The 17688-nt window shown below is 37.8% G+C and overlaps 1 protein-coding gene across 7 annotated transcripts in view; it reads left to right on the top strand.

The window, feature by feature from the left end:
• The window catches only part of DACH2 (dachshund family transcription factor 2), a 457188-nt gene that overhangs the window by 238292 nt on the left and 201208 nt on the right, over positions 1-17688 (top strand). For all 7 annotated transcript variants that reach the window (XM_073360874.1, XM_073360877.1, XM_073360876.1 and 4 more), the window contains exon 2: positions 11112-11227. In XM_073360874.1, the coding sequence (XP_073216975.1) occupies positions 11112-11227 (116 nt within the window). The remainder of the gene's footprint in view (positions 1-11111; positions 11228-17688) is intronic.

Below are 17688 nucleotides of genomic sequence, written 5' to 3'. Positions count from 1 at the left end.
CAGATGAAATGAGTCAAATTATGTGCTTGTCTAAACTCTGCTAAGACAGTATGGATATTTGCCTTCTGTAACCGGTAGACCACATATGGAGGTTTGAGTCTACCACTGCCTGCGTAGTAATAGGCATAGTCCTTTAGCTCTACTGGTAGAAACTCATAATTTTATATCCAGAGATGCCAGTTTCACCCTGCAGGTGAACCAAGCAGCAGGGGCAATGTTACCCTTGGCTATGCTGTCTCTAGCCACTAGGCCGTACTCTGCTCCAAGGGTCAGTAACTGAATCCAAAGTTCTAGTGTTAGTTTGTAAATAGCTGTTACCCAGTAATAAAGTGTGTCTTGTTTCTCCCTCTATGGGCTGTTCCTCACAGAAGTTAACACTATGCATCCCACTACAGTTACTCCTACTGCTGAAGGATAAAATTCTGGGCTGTGAATTTTGAACGTTGTGGGTTCAAACATGACTGATGACTCACATGGAGCAAGTATGTTTAAGTTAGTGTGAAGACCCTGGAATAATAGTTGAAATTATTTATGTTGCAGATCATATTTAGAGATAAATTTGGATGTTGCACTAATATTTGGCTTACTGTTATATTTGTAGTGTTTGTATTTGGTTAATGGATGTTGTCCCTTTAAGAAAACAGTGGAGCACAGCATAGCCTTTGGCTGAAGAAGGCTGAGAGCAGTGTGTGGGTGGGAGAATTTGCGTGTGTGTTCAGTGAGTAGAAGACCCTGCCAAAAAGGTGATGACTTGGCTCAGTCGATGTATCTTTCCAGAAAACAAATTTCATTCTTAAAGGTATAACATGAGCACTTATTAGGGAGCTGGATGCCTTAGGACATTACTAATGGTCTTCAGAGCTTTTTGTCTGTAGGTCACCAATATGAATCCAGCCTTACTCAACAGGGATTAAAAATTGTTCCCATCTAATGGATGTTTGATGACCCTGTATGAAATAAGTTTGGTAATCTCAGTTCCAGCTTCCCTGTTGCAAACTCACCAAGACACCGCAATAGTTTCTAGAGAGGCCAATAACTTTATGGGCATATACAAATTAGTTGCAAATATGCAAATTAGATAATTACATATTTTACATAAAATGCCACACATGAAGCTTCACAAAACCTGGCAACTATGCCTAAAGGTAAAATAGTATCAGGACTGCATTTCCAGATTCTTTTGTGAATCTGATCAGAGTGCCCTGCTTGGGATCAGGAAGAATTTTTTTCCACCTGTTTGAGATTGGTGAGATGTCTCGTTGGTTATTTTGTATTCCTCACAACAACATGGAAGCTCCATTTGTTAGGGTGTTAGTTTGTTAGCAGTGTTTTAAAAAATGATGGGGGAAGGTAGTAGTTTAATCATTGTTATTGTTGTAACCTACAGCTGGTGTACAGTGTGGTATGCAGTTGTGTTAAAAGACACCAGTCTGGTTCATAGGTTGAATGACCTTGCACCATTTAACCAAACATAGGACCTAATTAAATGCCTGGTAGCTTTTGTGTGTGTGGGGGAGATATATTAATGGTCAAGGCTCCAACCTCTAATGGTACAGTTAATGAAGTTCTGACCTGCAGCTTGAAATCCACCTCTGTGTCTGTGTTTCATTTTCCTGCATTTTCTGAACAATAGTATAATGTTAAGGAACTTTTGTTTTAATATGAACCTCAGTATAATAAAGAAGGAATAATTAAAGTGCTATTTCTGTGATATCAAAATTTGTGGATTTTAGCTTTAGATATCCTTTTTTCACATCCTTTTTATAGTTATGAGTTATATGCTTCAGTTAAGGCTATATCCAGAAGTCCGTACTCAAGCAAAAATGTAATTGAAAACAATGGGGGTTACCCTTTGGAGGGTAACTTTTTTTTGGCAGCTTGCTCTTGTCTGCTAGAGTCAAGATGAGGCTGCCACCAGTGGTGCTGAGAGTCCCAATTTAAAATGAGCACCTGTTCTATGCAAGTTGTCATAGTGACAGGGTTCTAGTTATCATACATCTAGTTCTCAAACAACTTCATATATGATTAATGTTAATTGCCTTTTTTGTATGGGTGACTTTTTCCCTGCTGCTGAATTGGCTGTTGTTGCCTTTGATCTGGTTGGTAATACAATGTAGAGCAATAGTTAGACAAGTGATCAGTTTGCCAACAGTGAAAGGAGACAGAATCAGGTTGCAGTGAGGTCAGAATTTGTTTCTCTTCTTAAACATTGAAAGGTCAAGTAGAGTTTAACTACTATTGGCATCTTTGAAATGTTGTAATAAATGCCAGAGCAGAGAGATTATTATTGTCCATGATGCAATTAAAAACTTTATAGTCCTAAAAATAAACATTTCTTATTCAAGGTAGCAAGAATGTTGCTTTTATTGGTAAAACCCCAAATAATATTTAAAAATTCTTATCTTTCTCATTTTTCTCAACTTATACAAATAAATTAACACAAGAATGATGACACCTTCTGGGGCTGAAGGAATAGATTAATAATGCCAGTGAGGTATAAGGAAAATTAAAGATGAGTCTGTGGTTACTGTTCCAACTTCAGCAAACCAATTGTGATGGTTTTTCACTAGCAAGTACTGGCACCAGAGTTACTGCTACTATATTCAGAGCAATTTACACAGCCTGTCATATACTTGCTTCAGAATTTTCCTTGAAGCCCAATAAAATACATTACTATTGAAGAAATCTGTGATACATGTGAGAGTTTACTAAATCAAAACTGTAGCATATTTTTATATCAAATGGCTTTATAGTCTCATGGAATCAATAATTAATTTATTAACTGGGTATCATTTGAAAAAACAAAATCAGCACAGTTTTCGCTTAATTGCTGACAATTCATAAATAGTATAACACTAAAATTCAAAATTTAAATGATCAAAGTATTGGGTACCTCATCTATTATAACGCAGAATAAATGTATCATGGAGTGGGTTATATATCATCAACACTACAAGACATAATGCTCTTTCTTGTTATCTACCTAACTGCCAAGTCTACAAAGTTTATAGGCTGCTAAGATAATGTAATGGTGGTAATCCACTTCAGTTGCAGAAATATGAAGTACTGTTGAATTATATTTCTAGTCGGTTTATTCTTTGTTCTCAGGGGAATAGGATACTATTTCAGTTTCTCTTAAAAAGCCCAGAGAATGAAAGGCAAATCAGGATAAATTATGCTAAATGGTGGACTAGACCCCAGAGGAAATCATGCTTCTGTGGTACAGTATTCCTCCATTAATCTTACAAATGTTACATCTGATGTTACTTCTGTAAAGCTGAAGCATTCAAATATTCATCTGATCCTTTTAATAATAGTTATAATATTATTATGGCTTTGTCAGACTTGTACCTTCATAACTAACTTCGTGGTTTTGACAGCCTATACAGCTAGTCTTCAGAACGACTAAAATATAGAATATTGTTTTATTTTACAGAGCACACATAAACTTGTAATTAAACTGCAAAACTTAACAAATAATTGCCAGCAAGCAATTACCATTCATTAAAGAGTAATTACATGGTTATTTGTGCCCTGTAAAATAAAGCATTACTGAAATCAGTAACGCAATCAATATTTTAGCAGAAACAGGATGCAGCAGTGGTGGACCTTTCAACCTGAGCTGATTAAATTGTCATCCAAATAACAGTTTCCTAGTTAAATCAGCATGTTTATTTGTCTTGATTAATATGGAAATTTATTTCTGATTCTAGTAAATCTCTTACATTAAAAAGCACAAGCAGACATCATTGTCATACTCAAGTGTGATCTGTTGTAAATTTCCACTGATGAATTATAGTTTACAAAATGTTGATAAAGTTGTAAGCATCACAAAATATGCAGTTGTCTATAACAAACATAAAAGAACATAAAAGAAGATGTAGCTTATCAATATTTTTATCAAAACTATAAAAGTGGCCTTGTAAAAATATTCCCCAGGGCACCAAGGGCCTAAATATACGTTAAAAAAGAAAAAGGTAATAATGAGTAGCTCTCACCAGGCATAGAAAAGAAAAAAAAAGTTACACTAATTTCTGATTTCCAACACCTTGTCACATAACTTTGTAACCACTCCCCCGCCAAAAAAAATTCTAGTATACGCTATCAAAGGTCATTTCCAAACATACAGAAAATAAAAAATGTCGCAGTGAGTTGTGTTTGTGTAAGATTGAATATTCTACTGCTTCCTCATTTTCTTCTTCTATTGATGCTTTCTTTTTGGGCAGTTGGATGACAAGAAATCCTTAGCTTAATTATAGTAATTAAACAAGAACCTCTTAACTAATCTGAGTTTAGCAGAAATATAACAGATGTTTGGAAACTGCAACTTTGAAGCTGAGATCTCAAAAAGAAATCTATTCCTTTTTGACTGAATCCTTTTGTTAGTTTAAGTAATTTCGTACTTTAAAAAATGTTACCCATAGTTTTTTAAACTTAATCCATGATACTTTCAAAATCAGTGATAATTCCTGAAGAAACAGTTAACCTTCTGATGGAAAGTATGGAACCGGCAACAATAGTATTTGAAGTTAACTTACTGAGATTGTAAAAATTTTTAGAAATATGAATACAGTTGGAATCTGTAAGGTATTTCATTTCTCCTCAAACTTTATTGGTCAGTTCATTTTTTTATGATAATGAATAAGAAGTATGATATGGTTATTGAACCTGATCCTGAAAAATCATTGAGATGCTCAAGTTTTAAAAAAAAAAAGTTCTTTATTGAGTACTTTTGTTATTGATTTAATGTTCACGACTTGTGAGTGTGATTATATTTTTTTTTTACTTTACAACAAAAATCCTTCTGAGATTTATCTACAGAATCAACACAACTTTCTGAATTAGTCATCCTAAGTGAAATAACATCTAATTTAGAATCAAATGAATCACCTTTTGTTTTCAGAGATTGACTGGCGGCAAATATAGCCTTAGGGAAAAACCCCCAGTTGGTAATATATTTAGAAGAAAAATATTTTTCAGCTGATTGTATGGCTTATGAATGTGTAGGAAACTGTGATGTGAGCCCAAGCTTCCTCATCATGTTTTCAGCTCCCTTTATCATCACGGACTAATAGATGGTACAGAATGTTTCTTTTGCACCTCCAACCTGTATGCCTTTACTTAAGTGAGATAGGAAAAAAAGGAGGAGGTGAAATTGACCCCTCATAAACCAAAAATTTGGGTATAAATGAGCCTGGGGTGAGAGAATTAAGAAAAGCATTATAAAAATGTCAGTTTTTCTAATCCCAAATTATCAAAAAGTCATGAGTCAGGTCTCCCCCTAAATCATGGGATTTTTTAAAAAAAAATTGTGATTCTTTTTGTTTGCCGTCTCCTTTCTGAGCCTTCAGTGTATAGTTGGGGTATGTTTTTCAAACTTTTCTCCTCAGACATGGGGGCTAGAAACTTACTTTTTTAACAACAAAGCTGAGATTCCCATATAATCACTTGACTCCTGGAATTGGTGCTTCAAGAAAAAGCACCAAACAGTGTCAGACTTGTGATAAATGTGTGAGGCTTGGTAACAATGAAATGCCTCCAATGGGGCTTGTGTTATCCCAAGAAATTAGCCAGCAGTACACAGAGAAATAGTAAATTAAGTATATCAAATAGGGCTAGTTGAAAATATTCTATCTAAACTATGTTTTTATAGAAAATTAAGTTTTCAATTAAACATAATTTTTCACTAAAAGTATCTGCTCTCCATGGAACATTTTGATTTTAATATCAAACTAGCAAATGTTCAAAAACTGAAGTTTTCAATTTATGTCCAAAATTCAGATATGCTACCTCTTGGGATGTCCCCTCCCAAGGAGGGAGAATTCGATGCCTCATGAGAAATGTAGTCTGATCAGGGATCCTACCTCTGAGAGGAGAATGGGAGCATGAGGCACCAGAATTGTGTCTCCTGTGAGGCACAGTCATGGATTTTGGAATTCTAATATTTCAATTTTTTATTTTTGACTGAAAAGTCAAACATTTTCCTGTCAGCTCTAATATTGACATTCAGTGTATTTTGCTGTGCAGTGCTGAACTAAGCCTTTGTCGTCTAAAATATCGAAGAAAAGGCACTGTGGTATCATAGATTTAAAGATGGAATTGATTCCAGAGTTTCCAGCACAGGAGATATTTTTACTTTGTTTGATTTCTTTAATATATAGTAAAGAAATAAATTAGTCCAGTGACTTTTTCATTGTAGAACATTGTTACCTTAATGGATCTTCACTTTAGTGCTATGAGTCTGATACCAGCTGAGAAGATAAAGGATTGTCTGTCTATATCGAAAGAAGGGCAGGAAACACTTCATACGGATTTAATCAGGCCACAACTTTATTATTAGATGTCTGGGATCACCTGGCAGATAAAAGTGTACAGTGGAGACAAATCCATGTTCATTCAAATAACTACCTGGGGCTTCCACCAGCCTCCTTTCATTTTCTGTCCAGGTCATCCAGCCAAACCAAGGCTGGGACCGAACCATCTCCCCTGCCACCGCCGTAGAAGGGTTAAGGTGGGCTATAATAAAGGGGGGGGGGTTGGTTCACTGCTGTACCAATCATAGGCCCCTGACCCCTCCTTTAACCAGCACCTCCTTTTTAAGTCTTTTACCAGGCCATTTATCTGGCCACTGGATGCCTTCCCTATGGGGTGCCTGTACTGGACATCCGCCCACACTTACAAAGTGAGTTGCAACATCATAGCCTAGCATTCTTCCCTACTCACCATAATAAGCCCTCCCTGAAATCTGCTGTGGGGAACGCAAAAAAACCCCACTCCACCTAAGCCAACATGGTGGTGACAGAAAAATTTCAGCCCCCTTAAAAAGGAATGACTAGTGCAATGCCCACAGCAGGTCCTAACCAATCTGATATTTGCCACCTTGAGGGGAGGAAAGGTGGATGCTGCCTAGCTTGCTACATGAAGAAAGGGATTCTAACACCGGCACCTGCTCCTTTTAACGCCTTCCACACTTATGTTCTCACAGGATGAGTCAGTGTCGCCATGCTGACCCCCACATACCCTTTTTGCAGCTGCTTCTGACCTCCTTCCCCTCACACAAACCTGGACAATGCCAATGCCCCTCACCCCCACTCCCCACTTCAGGTGTAGTGCGGTTAATTTCATGCAGACTTATTGAATGTAATGCTAAAATTCCATATAGAATTTTTGGCAGATGTGGAATGAGTGAGGAGCAAGCTGTGATGAATAGCAGCTAGACAGTAGTATTTAAATTAAACTTTAATATTAAATTAGAGACAATGGGCTTGATTTTAATGTTATTTAGACTATTGTAAATTCAGAATAATGTCACTAAAATAAATAAGGTTAGAACTGTGAAAGAAAGATCATAATCAGGCCTACAGTGCTTTATTATTATTATAGTATTTGCTAAAAGGAGATGAACAGGTTAAAATATGTGGTGTCTTTAACAAAACAAAACAATTTTCCTTATCTGTCATTAAAAACAGAGATCATCAAAACCAAAAAAGCATTCTAAAAAACTAAGGGTCAAATCATGCTCACATTTCTTATGTGAGTAATCCTTTAAAAGTCAGTAGAACTATTAATGAATTCAGGTGCTAATTCAGTATTTATATTTGTTTAGTGTTGACACTTTGTGCAGCTTAGTTAATGACAAAAGACTCATGAGTTTCATTTTTGCTTGTAGTATTTGTATAGGAAACAAAAACAACGAGGCGTCCTTGTGGCACTTTAGAGACTAAGAGATTTATTAGGGCATAAGCTTTCGTGGGGCCCCTGAAGCAAATAATCACCAGCAACTACATATCACACAACAGGAAGCACTAACCCAGGAACCAATCCCTGCGACAAACCCTGTTGCCAACTCTGACCGCATCTCTATTCAAGGGACACCATCATAGGACCTAACCACATCAGCCACACCATCAGGGGCTCATTCACCTGCACATCTACCAATGTAATATATGCCATCATGTGCCAGCAATGCCCCTCTGCCATGTACATTGGTCAAACTGGACAGTCTCTATGCAGAAGAATAAATGGACATCAAGAATTGTAACATTCAAAAACCAGTAGGAGAGCACTTCAGTGTCCCTGGACACTCAATAAGAGACTTAAAAGTGGCCATTCTTCAACAAAAAAACTTCAAAAACAGACTTCAACAAGAGACTGCAGAGCTGGAATTAATTTGCAAACTTGACACCATCAAATTAGGCATTATTAAAGACTGGGAGTGGTTGGGTCACTACAAAAAGTAATTTCCCCTCTGTTGATACTCACACCTTCTTGTCAACTGTTGGGAATGGGCCACATCCACCCTGACTGAATTGGTCTTGTGAGCACTGACCCCCCCACTTGGTAAGGCAACTCCCATCTTTTCAGGTGCTGTATATTTATACCTGCCTACTGTATTTTTCATGCATCTGATGAAGTGGGTTATAGCCCAAGAAATCTTATGCCCAAATAAATTTGTTAGTTTCTAAGGTGTCACAAGGACTCCTCATTGTTTTTGCTGATACAGACTAACACGGCTACCCTTATGAAACCTGTATAGGAAACAGTACTGAAAAATGTTTAAGGATCTGACCTTGCAAACAATTAGGCTTGTGAGTAGTCCCGTCAAAGTGACTATTCATGTGAATAAAATTACACATTGCCAAAAATGTAGGATCAGTACAAAAAGCCAACCATCCTCCTCCCTTCCTCAAAAACTCTTTAGATTTTAAAAGATTTTTTCTTAAAATCCTATTTATGTAAAACACTTGCTAACTGAGACGGAGGTGGGAAGTTTTATAAACGTTCTGTTGAGGGTTGAGCTTTGTTGTGGGCCGTCAGTGAGCAGAGCTGCTAATTTAAAATTGATTTGGTTTTTGTAATTTATATCAAAAGCACTTAAAATGCTAGATAGGCACCTTTTGATGTATATTTTTATAAATCAAACAATAACAATTCGTTTTTGTTTTACAAAGCCTAAAATCTAGGCCTAATTTTACTTGAGATCCTACTTTTATGTGAAATATACTGAATTTCTCTAAACAGACAGTCAATAGGTAAATTAGACATGGAAATATATGGTTTAGTATACCTTAATAGCATGCTTTTGACACTTTGTATGTACTGCATATTTTGAGAGACGATTACATTTAAGATCCGTTAAAAATGGGAAGAAGTACTCCTAGTGAAATAGAAAAAGGTTTAACTGAATTCAGGAAAGTGAGGAGGTTTCCCAATCACATGACATTGTAGTAGTAGTGAAATGCAGGATAGAATATAGTGTGAAATTATATAGATTACTCAGTAAATTTGCTTAATACTATTCTTTTTGGAGCAAAGAGATAAAAGAAAAATGGTCCAAATTTCCTGTGCTATACTCTCTCTCTCTCTGTGTATGTGTATATACATATATATATACACATACTCTATGATTATGTGGACATTATAGTAAATTTCATTTCAGAACCATTCCAATATGGTGATAGGACTCCTTAAAAACAGCAAACAAAAAAGGGAAAAGGCACTGAATAAAGTGAAATTCAAAACTGCCTAAAACAAAGCTAAAAAGAGGAGCAGGGAGGTTTATAGACTGAAATAGTAAACCAGAAAAAATGATTTTGTGCTACTTTGATGTACAATAAAACAAAGTAACACTAGCACATTATGTGAAAAATGAACAGGCTAATGGTACCTCTGTGTAGTGGTGCTGAAAGTTGTCTTCATTTAAACACAGAGTTTGTCTTACATTGATGGAGAGCTTTGCCACTGCAAAGTTGATAGAGTGGACTTTAACTGAAATTTCTTTGTGAAGCAAAAGTCTCTTTTGGATATGCTTTCTATTTTAACCTCATTTATTTTTGCACCTTGATTATTTTATACAGTGTTTCACAGCATTTTGTCAAAAGCTCTATTATTCAGCTGAGTAAAATGTATTTTTGCCAAAGAAAAGCAGCAATATCTTTGCAAACATTAGAACCTTATATTTTTATCACTTGGCTTGGGAAAGAATGATTCCAATGGCTTTTGCTCTGTAGAGCTCTATTGTGGTGACAGCTGCAGAATGATAGTCCAGACACAAAAACTGTGTTAGGGGAGTGGAGGAATGGAATAGATAAATACACAGATCTTTTATTTCTTTACATTATGTATTAAAACTTGTAACAATTCATAATCTGTTCCAGCTAGGGTGAAAAATGTGAGTATTTGATAGGTTAGGCCAACATTGTTAGTTTAGTCCTTCCATAGCAGTCAAAAACACCAATCAGTCTGTGAGGAAGGGAAACCAGGACTGAAAAGCAAGAAACCAAAAGACTTGAATGCAACATGTACTCATTCCTTCTAGTTTCCTGTCAGCCCCCCCGCCCCATCCCCACCCCCACCCCCAATACCTTTTAAACCACACTTCATAGTAATGTCCACTCTTAAGTGGCTATAGTAATTTAACTGGTAAGCTAAATGGTTATCTAGATCCTTGCAGCGTTGTGGGGTTTTTTTGTTTTATTTATTTATTTTAGTTCAAAGGTTTTTGGTGGGATGTTCGTGTACCAGTGGCCCCAGAGAGGATTCAGGTCATCCTATCACAGTTTACATGCTAAGGCCCAAATCTGGTGACAGCAATCTGGAAAATAATCCCTACTACTGGTGTAGTTATCTTCTTAAAGCATTGTGTTAAGATAAATCAACTAATTTTAGCGGCACCACTGTGAGGCACATTGTCTCCATTTTACAGAGTACTGAGAAACAATGATGAAATGGCCAGCTGAAGGCCTCACATAAAATCAGTAGCAGAGTCAGGACTGGAAGTCAGAATTTCCTTGTTCCCAGCCTAGTGATTTAGTTCTAAAATTCTCATAGCTCTTTACCTTTTAATATACAGTCACTCCATATGACTTTGAGTGCATGCTTCTGCAAGTGTACATGCAGAGTATTTCACTGATGGATCATTTGAGTACAGTATAACACTTGTTATGTTTAACCTGCCACAAGTAGTCCTTTTCTCCTAGGCAAAAATATCAGAGAGAGAGAGAGAGAGAGAGATGGTTCATATTTTTATAATACAAATCAGTACAACATGTATTAAGCAAACATTTCAAAAAGAAAATAAATTTAAATTTATCCAATTTGTATTTCAACAGCTCACGGCCAGGAAGACCCCCCAAACGCTCTCTGGGAGTTGCGATACAAGAAAATGCACGTCTTCTGCCCCATGGAGTCCCAGGCCTGTTATCACCAGGACTTATCTCCCCAACAGGTAATAAAATCTATCAGATGTTCAGACTGGTCTCTTCATACTGCACAGCAGTTGAAATAAACTAATATTGATCCAAATGCCATGTCCTTCAGGGTTTTTCAAGCTTTACCAGAGGTTACATTATTGGATTTTTTGAGTATTCATGAATACTATGTTTTGTTGCTGCAGTGACTAAAATCTAATGGATTTGTAGTTTAGTTCTTTATTAATTGTAATTCCATTAAATACATTATTTTATTATGAAAAAAATGCTCAGAGAACATTAGCCATTGTCTTAAAGGGTCTTAACGTGTGAGTTTCTCCCTTTCTGGTGCATGTGACTTTTAGTTCTCATGGGATATAAACAGGGTGGCTAATATGTATGCTATAAAATGATTAGTGTAGGTTAGGAAAGACATAAAACTGGTCACACTAACTATGGAAGACGTTGTTATCAAAAGGATGAATAAAACCAAATGCAGATGGTCATGATGTTCTGCATTCGTTCTCTTAATTTAGTGTCACAATATAACTGTTGACTATAAATACACCTAAAATATTACATCATCAACAGTGTTTTGCTGCTATTCAGTAACTTAAGGCAATGTGAATTAAAAGCAAAAAGAATTTAAACTTCAGTGAAGCTTCTGGTTACCATTACCACCAACTGATGGTGTCATATGCATATGTTTATTTGATAATAAGGTCAACAATCCACAACTTAATTGACATACAGTAAAATGTAATCAATTACTTAAATATTCAATAGGCCTAGCAATCATAAGGGAGTGCCTGGAGCATGGTAACTTAGGCCTTTATCCTGCAACTTCTTGCACATGGGTGGACTGCTGCACTGTCCCATTGAGCTCAGTGGGGCATGGACACAGCAGTCCACCCATATACAAGAAGTTCCAGAATCAGGACCTTAAATCTCCCCATGTCCCATTGTGCACAAAGTGGGAAAATTAATGAAGAATTTCAGTTCTCTTGACCCACTGGGTCAATAAAGTACTGTCATGGAAGCAGGAATGAACCTTCTTAAGCAATATTAATATTAATAATTGCTTCAAACGTACTCAAAGTTTGAAAGCATTTTGCTGGATTCAACCCCCACCCCAGTTCAGTTGGTCCCAGTCTGTTATCTAATTATAATAATATGTCATTAATAATTCATTTGTACTGTAGTAACGTTCTGAAGACTGATTTTCAAAAACACATTTTTTATTAGAATTTTTGAAACAGTATCTAGTGTTCCCAGACCAAGGGTTTTCATATAGTCTGTGCTTTATTTGTTCTCCACTGATGATAACAAGAGGCAACCAGTGTTGATAAATTGTTGCCAAAAGTACACAGCATAGCCCATTGCTTGACACCATGTTTGCAAATGGGGCCTAAAGCTATACAAAAGGGGGTGAGGGCTCTGGCTGGGGGTGGGGCAGCGGATGAGGGATTTGGGGTACAGGAGAGCGTTCTGGGCTGGGATTGAGGGCTTGGAGGGTAGAAGGGGGATCAGAGCTGGGGAAGAGGTTTTGGGTGTGGGAGGGGGTCAATGGTGCAGGCTCCGGACAGCACTTACCTCAAGCAGCTCCCGGAAACAGTGGCATGTCCCCTCTCCAGCTCCTATACGGAGGCGCTGCACTGGCCAGGTGGATCTGCGTGCTGCCCCATTCGCAGGTCCTGCCCCCGCAGCTCCCATTGGCCGCGGTTCCCAGCCAATGGGAGCTGTGAAGCCAGCACTTGGAGCGGGGGCAGCGTGCAGAACTCCCTGGTTGCCCCATGTGTAGGAGCCAGAGGGGGGACACGCTGCTGCTTCCGGGAGCCACAGCATGTGCAGAGTGGGGCATGCCTCCGACCCTGCACACCAGCGGAGCTCAAAGGCTGGATTAAAAGGTCTGACAGACCGTAGTTTGTCCACCCCGATCCTATGTGCTATTCTGCCCACAGAGAGTAGCAAAACATGCTTTAAAATTAAAAATCGGAAAAATCAAATAAAAAAGGTTAAGCTTCAAATTACTAGACAGTCTTTTGGAAAAAGCTGAAGATGTTTAACCAAATACTAAAGTACATTTTTAAAACTATTTCTGCTGACATATTGCTCAGAATGAAGGGGGATTGTGAGGGCTGATACAAGTCCTTTGGAGACTCAAATGAGAACCTGTATTGTCACAGCACTCCCCACATTCTTTGCACTACAGGAAAGTGCTGTGAAACCAGGGCTCCAAGGGAAGGTTGGTTCCATGAGAGTTTCTCCTTCAGCTAAGGGAAGCTGAAACAGTGCAGCTGGATATTACTGAAGCTTTAATTACTTGAAGCAGCTGCTTCTTATTTGCCCCCCCTCTCAAAAAAACAAGCTTTCTGTCAAAGAAGGCAGAGATTTGGCAGTCTTTGAAGAAGGAAAGAAAAATGTTACAGGAGCCATTTCCACACTTGCTGGGGATCTGAGGTATGGACCTGGATGAGGCACCTGGGACATGAAGCTTTATTTATATCTGTTTATTGATAATTATTGGATTAATCAACTCTCAGGCTCTGTCTGAATGGCTTCATGACTCTGACAATTGGCTCCCCCCCCCTTTTTTTAAGCTAAATTAAAAACTAAAACAGTGCATTTTACTACTTCTCAAAGGAGGTGGGATGGTTATAAGACTAGGGTGATGTGTAGTAGACTAGAACCAGGGAGTGATCACAGAGGTATTAACCCATTGTCTCCTGGTCACAGATCAGTTTGGGTACTTATGTTCTCACACTTACCATTATTTGTTGTTTAGTTTGGGCTATCCTTTCTATATGTAGTGACAGTCTTGGCCAGTGTCCTAAAAGAGTTTTTCTTCCCTTAAAACAATGTCAGCTTTCTGCCACATGGAAAGTAGAAGTGCTTTCTCCTGTTTGCTGCTCCAGCTAGCCACATTTACAGGCATCAGGAGGAGTGGAGAACAACCCAGGCTGTGAGAGTGACTGGGCAGAGAATGCAGCAATTTGGCATAGCCTTGGGAGAACCCACTCCTTCCATTGATTGGGAAATGGTGTTGGGGAGGATTTTTTCCTTACATCTTGGTGCTTCTTCAGCTCTTCTCTGTCTCTATACATGCAATGCAGTTTTCCTCTCTAGGTCTCCTTTCCTGGGCCACCTGAGCCCTACATCTCCACTGAACTCTCTCCCCTTAAAGAACCCAGCCTCTGATCTTGTCACATCTTGGTGGAGCAAGCACACAAAGATGGTTATGTAAATCTGCCTTCATGCTTCAAATGGGAAATTTCAAACTCATTATGTTTGTGTAGCTTTGAAATTTCCCACAGTCTGTCTGTCTCTCGCCAACATATCGCCCTAGTTGGTAACTGCTCACCCAAACTCAGTATGGCAAAAACTGAGCTTCTCATCAGCAATGACATGATTCATACTTTCCTTTTGTTCACTTTAGTCCCCTCCCTCTTTTAGTGATCTATCAATTCACAGCAGTTCACCTTCAGCCATTCTGCTGGGTGCATGAATGGGTCCCAAGAAGCTGCTTCTATGAGTTGGGGAGTAAACAGATCAGTCTTGAGAGTGACAGTCAGCAACTTTCTCAAGACTTGAGTCAGCCATCTCATTTCGCCTCTTGTAATACATGCTGCTATTTTCATCACCCATTTGGCTTGTAGCAACTCAGGTACACATGGTCATTTTCACATAAAAAACAGGCAGTTAAATTAGGCATACTGCACTTCCCAGCTTTGACTTTTTGGCTGTAAATGCTTGAGTAGAAAACTCAACACCTTGTTTGCAAATCTGTGCAATTTATTCAGTCTAACGTAACTTCTTGTTGATTTTCCATTTACAGTTAAACTTTTAATAATAGTTTCATTTTATAAATATATTAGTAGATAATGAATACCAACTAGCACCTTCGAGTATTTAATCAATAAAGTAGTTGCTATCAGAATACTGTAAGTTTAGGTGTTGCCTTGCTTCCAGTTACTATATTAAACAGTAGCTTCTTATTGTTTCTGTAGGCATAGAAAAAATATCAAGAATAATTTGTCTCTGGTCTTTCCAGCAATTTAATTTAGGTTTTCTGTGTTAAAGAACTAAATGTGAGGTTTGCCAACACAATCAGTGCCCACCTGCCTTTTATTAATCACAGTTTCTCTCCCGATTTCCACCTATACCTGGTCCCAAAGCTGCTTCTAAGCTGCAGTTGAGTAGCAGTCTTTGGCCTAGCAGAGAAGCTGCAAGACTTGTTGTGAAGGCCTGCAGAGCTGAGGGGTGAGGAGGAATGAGAGCATGCTTATTGAGAGATGCAGCCAAGACAGAGTAGGGCCTGTTGCCAAAAGAGAGAGCTCTGCTGCATCGCTGTTGCTCAACAGCAACGTGTGGCATTGGCTGAAATGTTTGAAATTCAGATAAATTTAGAAAATTCTGGTGTTTATTCAAACTAGAAAAATATACAAGCCACCAAATCTTTAGAACTCCTCTGTTCTTATTGTGAAGCTGAGCTGATTGGATTCTGAGAGGAAGCAGCTTGTAAGCACACCCTCCTGGTCAATTTAGAGTACCTGTTGACTTGTTTCACCACCTAAAGTAGCTGGATATAGGGCTACCATGCCTGATGGCTGCTGTCAAAAAAATGAAAGAAGTGTGAATCCTCTATGTCCCATTTAAACTGGCCTTGGAGCAAAGGAAGCAAATGATTATATGGGTTAATGAACTGTCCCATCAACATAGGAGACTGAACATTTTGGTATGTTTACATCTCACTTCTGCAGATCACTTATGTTGCTTCCCATTATCCCTTTTTGGTAATCATGGATGTTCTTTTTTAAGCTCCCTTTCTAATAGGAAGCATATGGACAACTTTGTCATTATTGGCATTACCTGGTTTGACTGAGTTATTATTATCTTTAAAAAAATCAAAGACATACACACTGCTTCAAGATGACTTCTCTGCCTATGGGGAATGCTAATAGTTATAAACTGTTCGTGGTGACAGTTCTGTAGTGAATTACTTTGATATATATGGCTAATAAATTAATATGATTCAGTTAATGAGAAGTACAAGTGTTGCCAAACTCCACTAGTCCAGCTTTTAATGCTGCTCCACATTTGCAGTTCTAGCTTCCCCCTGTGGTGAGAGGATCACTGCTACCTATGCACTGTCATTGTGATAAATGGCATATCCCACAGTGGCCTGCATTCCATCTGGTGTGTCCCCGAAATGAGAAATATTTTATACCAATGACATGCTTACAAGCCAAACCTTAAATAATTGTACAAAGAATTATCTTTTCAAATAATAAAAATTCATATACTTCTTTAGCAACTCCTCATTTTTAGTACCATAGCTAATGAATGTTGCCCTGAGAAAGGAAAACACATGTAAATAATGTAGAAAAATGTCTGAGCTTCAGCCTCCCCCAAAAATATTGTTAAAATTCAGTTTTTTGATAACTTAATTAAACATGGTCTCAGCTAATAATTATTATCAGAGAGGTGTGAAACTTGATAGCTTCATTTCACAGGGGTTTGTGCAAAGCTGTTTTTGGTTTCGATGCTCCTGAGTTCATATGTCCTTTGAGATCTCAAAACTCAAAATGAAGCTCAGCCAAAATGGGCAATTTTGCTAAGTTTTGAGGTGAGAAAAACTGAGAGCACTTAATATTCAGTCCACGTCTGGACTCAACTTGGCCAGATTTGCTAATGTCAGTGAACTGTTTGGGAAACTTAGCCCCTGTTTCAAGATGGTAACAAAATTCTTAAGCAGGGAAGTTTCATCTGTTTTGGGAATTTGTTATGAAAATTTCTTACAGTTCTTTTTATTATGCTACAAGTAGGTACTTTGTAGAGTAGCTGAGGTCTGAGTGAGTCATAAATTTAGGGAAAGGCTAGAAAGTTTCCTCACATGAATAAGTAGATAAATGAATAACAAGTCAAGTTTTTTAATAATTCATAATCTTTATTTTTCTTCATGGTTTTCAGAACCTCTCTTAGCAGATTGATAATAAATTTGTTTCCTGTTAATGGCTTTATCTTTTTCCATTTAGCAGATATTGATTCTCTCGCCCAGGCTCATGCTTTGCTTCTTATGGGGAAACCAGTGTGGCTTGGCAATGCTTCTTTTCTATATAACTCATTACTCAGAATTATGATGAATAGAGGTAATGTTAGCAATGATATCTGCAAAGCTCCGAAAGAAGGCTTGTTAATTTGAGCTCCCTCTGTTGTCTGGATGGTTGCTTCAGCAGCAACAATATAATATTGTGACTGAACAGTGGCTGTTGGGTTTTATTTTTCTTGGCTACAGTAAGTTGAACAAAAATACTCCATCCAATAAATGTAGCTTTAAAGCACAGTACATATTCTGTTATTTAAATGTCTTGACAGTGTTCCTTTAAGAATCTCAAACCCTATTGTGGGTGTTAGCTTAAATCTTAGTTCTAGGAGTTATACTAGCTTTGATTAAATGTCTGAATTAATTGAAATTAAGTTGGCATTGAGGCATTTTCCA

This window comes from Lepidochelys kempii, chromosome 9 (genome assembly GCF_965140265.1).
Source record: "Lepidochelys kempii isolate rLepKem1 chromosome 9, rLepKem1.hap2, whole genome shotgun sequence".
Taxonomy (NCBI): Eukaryota; Metazoa; Chordata; order Testudines; family Cheloniidae; genus Lepidochelys; species Lepidochelys kempii.
The sequence above is the reverse complement of the archived record's forward strand: the minus strand, read 5'-3'. Positions and strand labels throughout refer to the sequence as shown.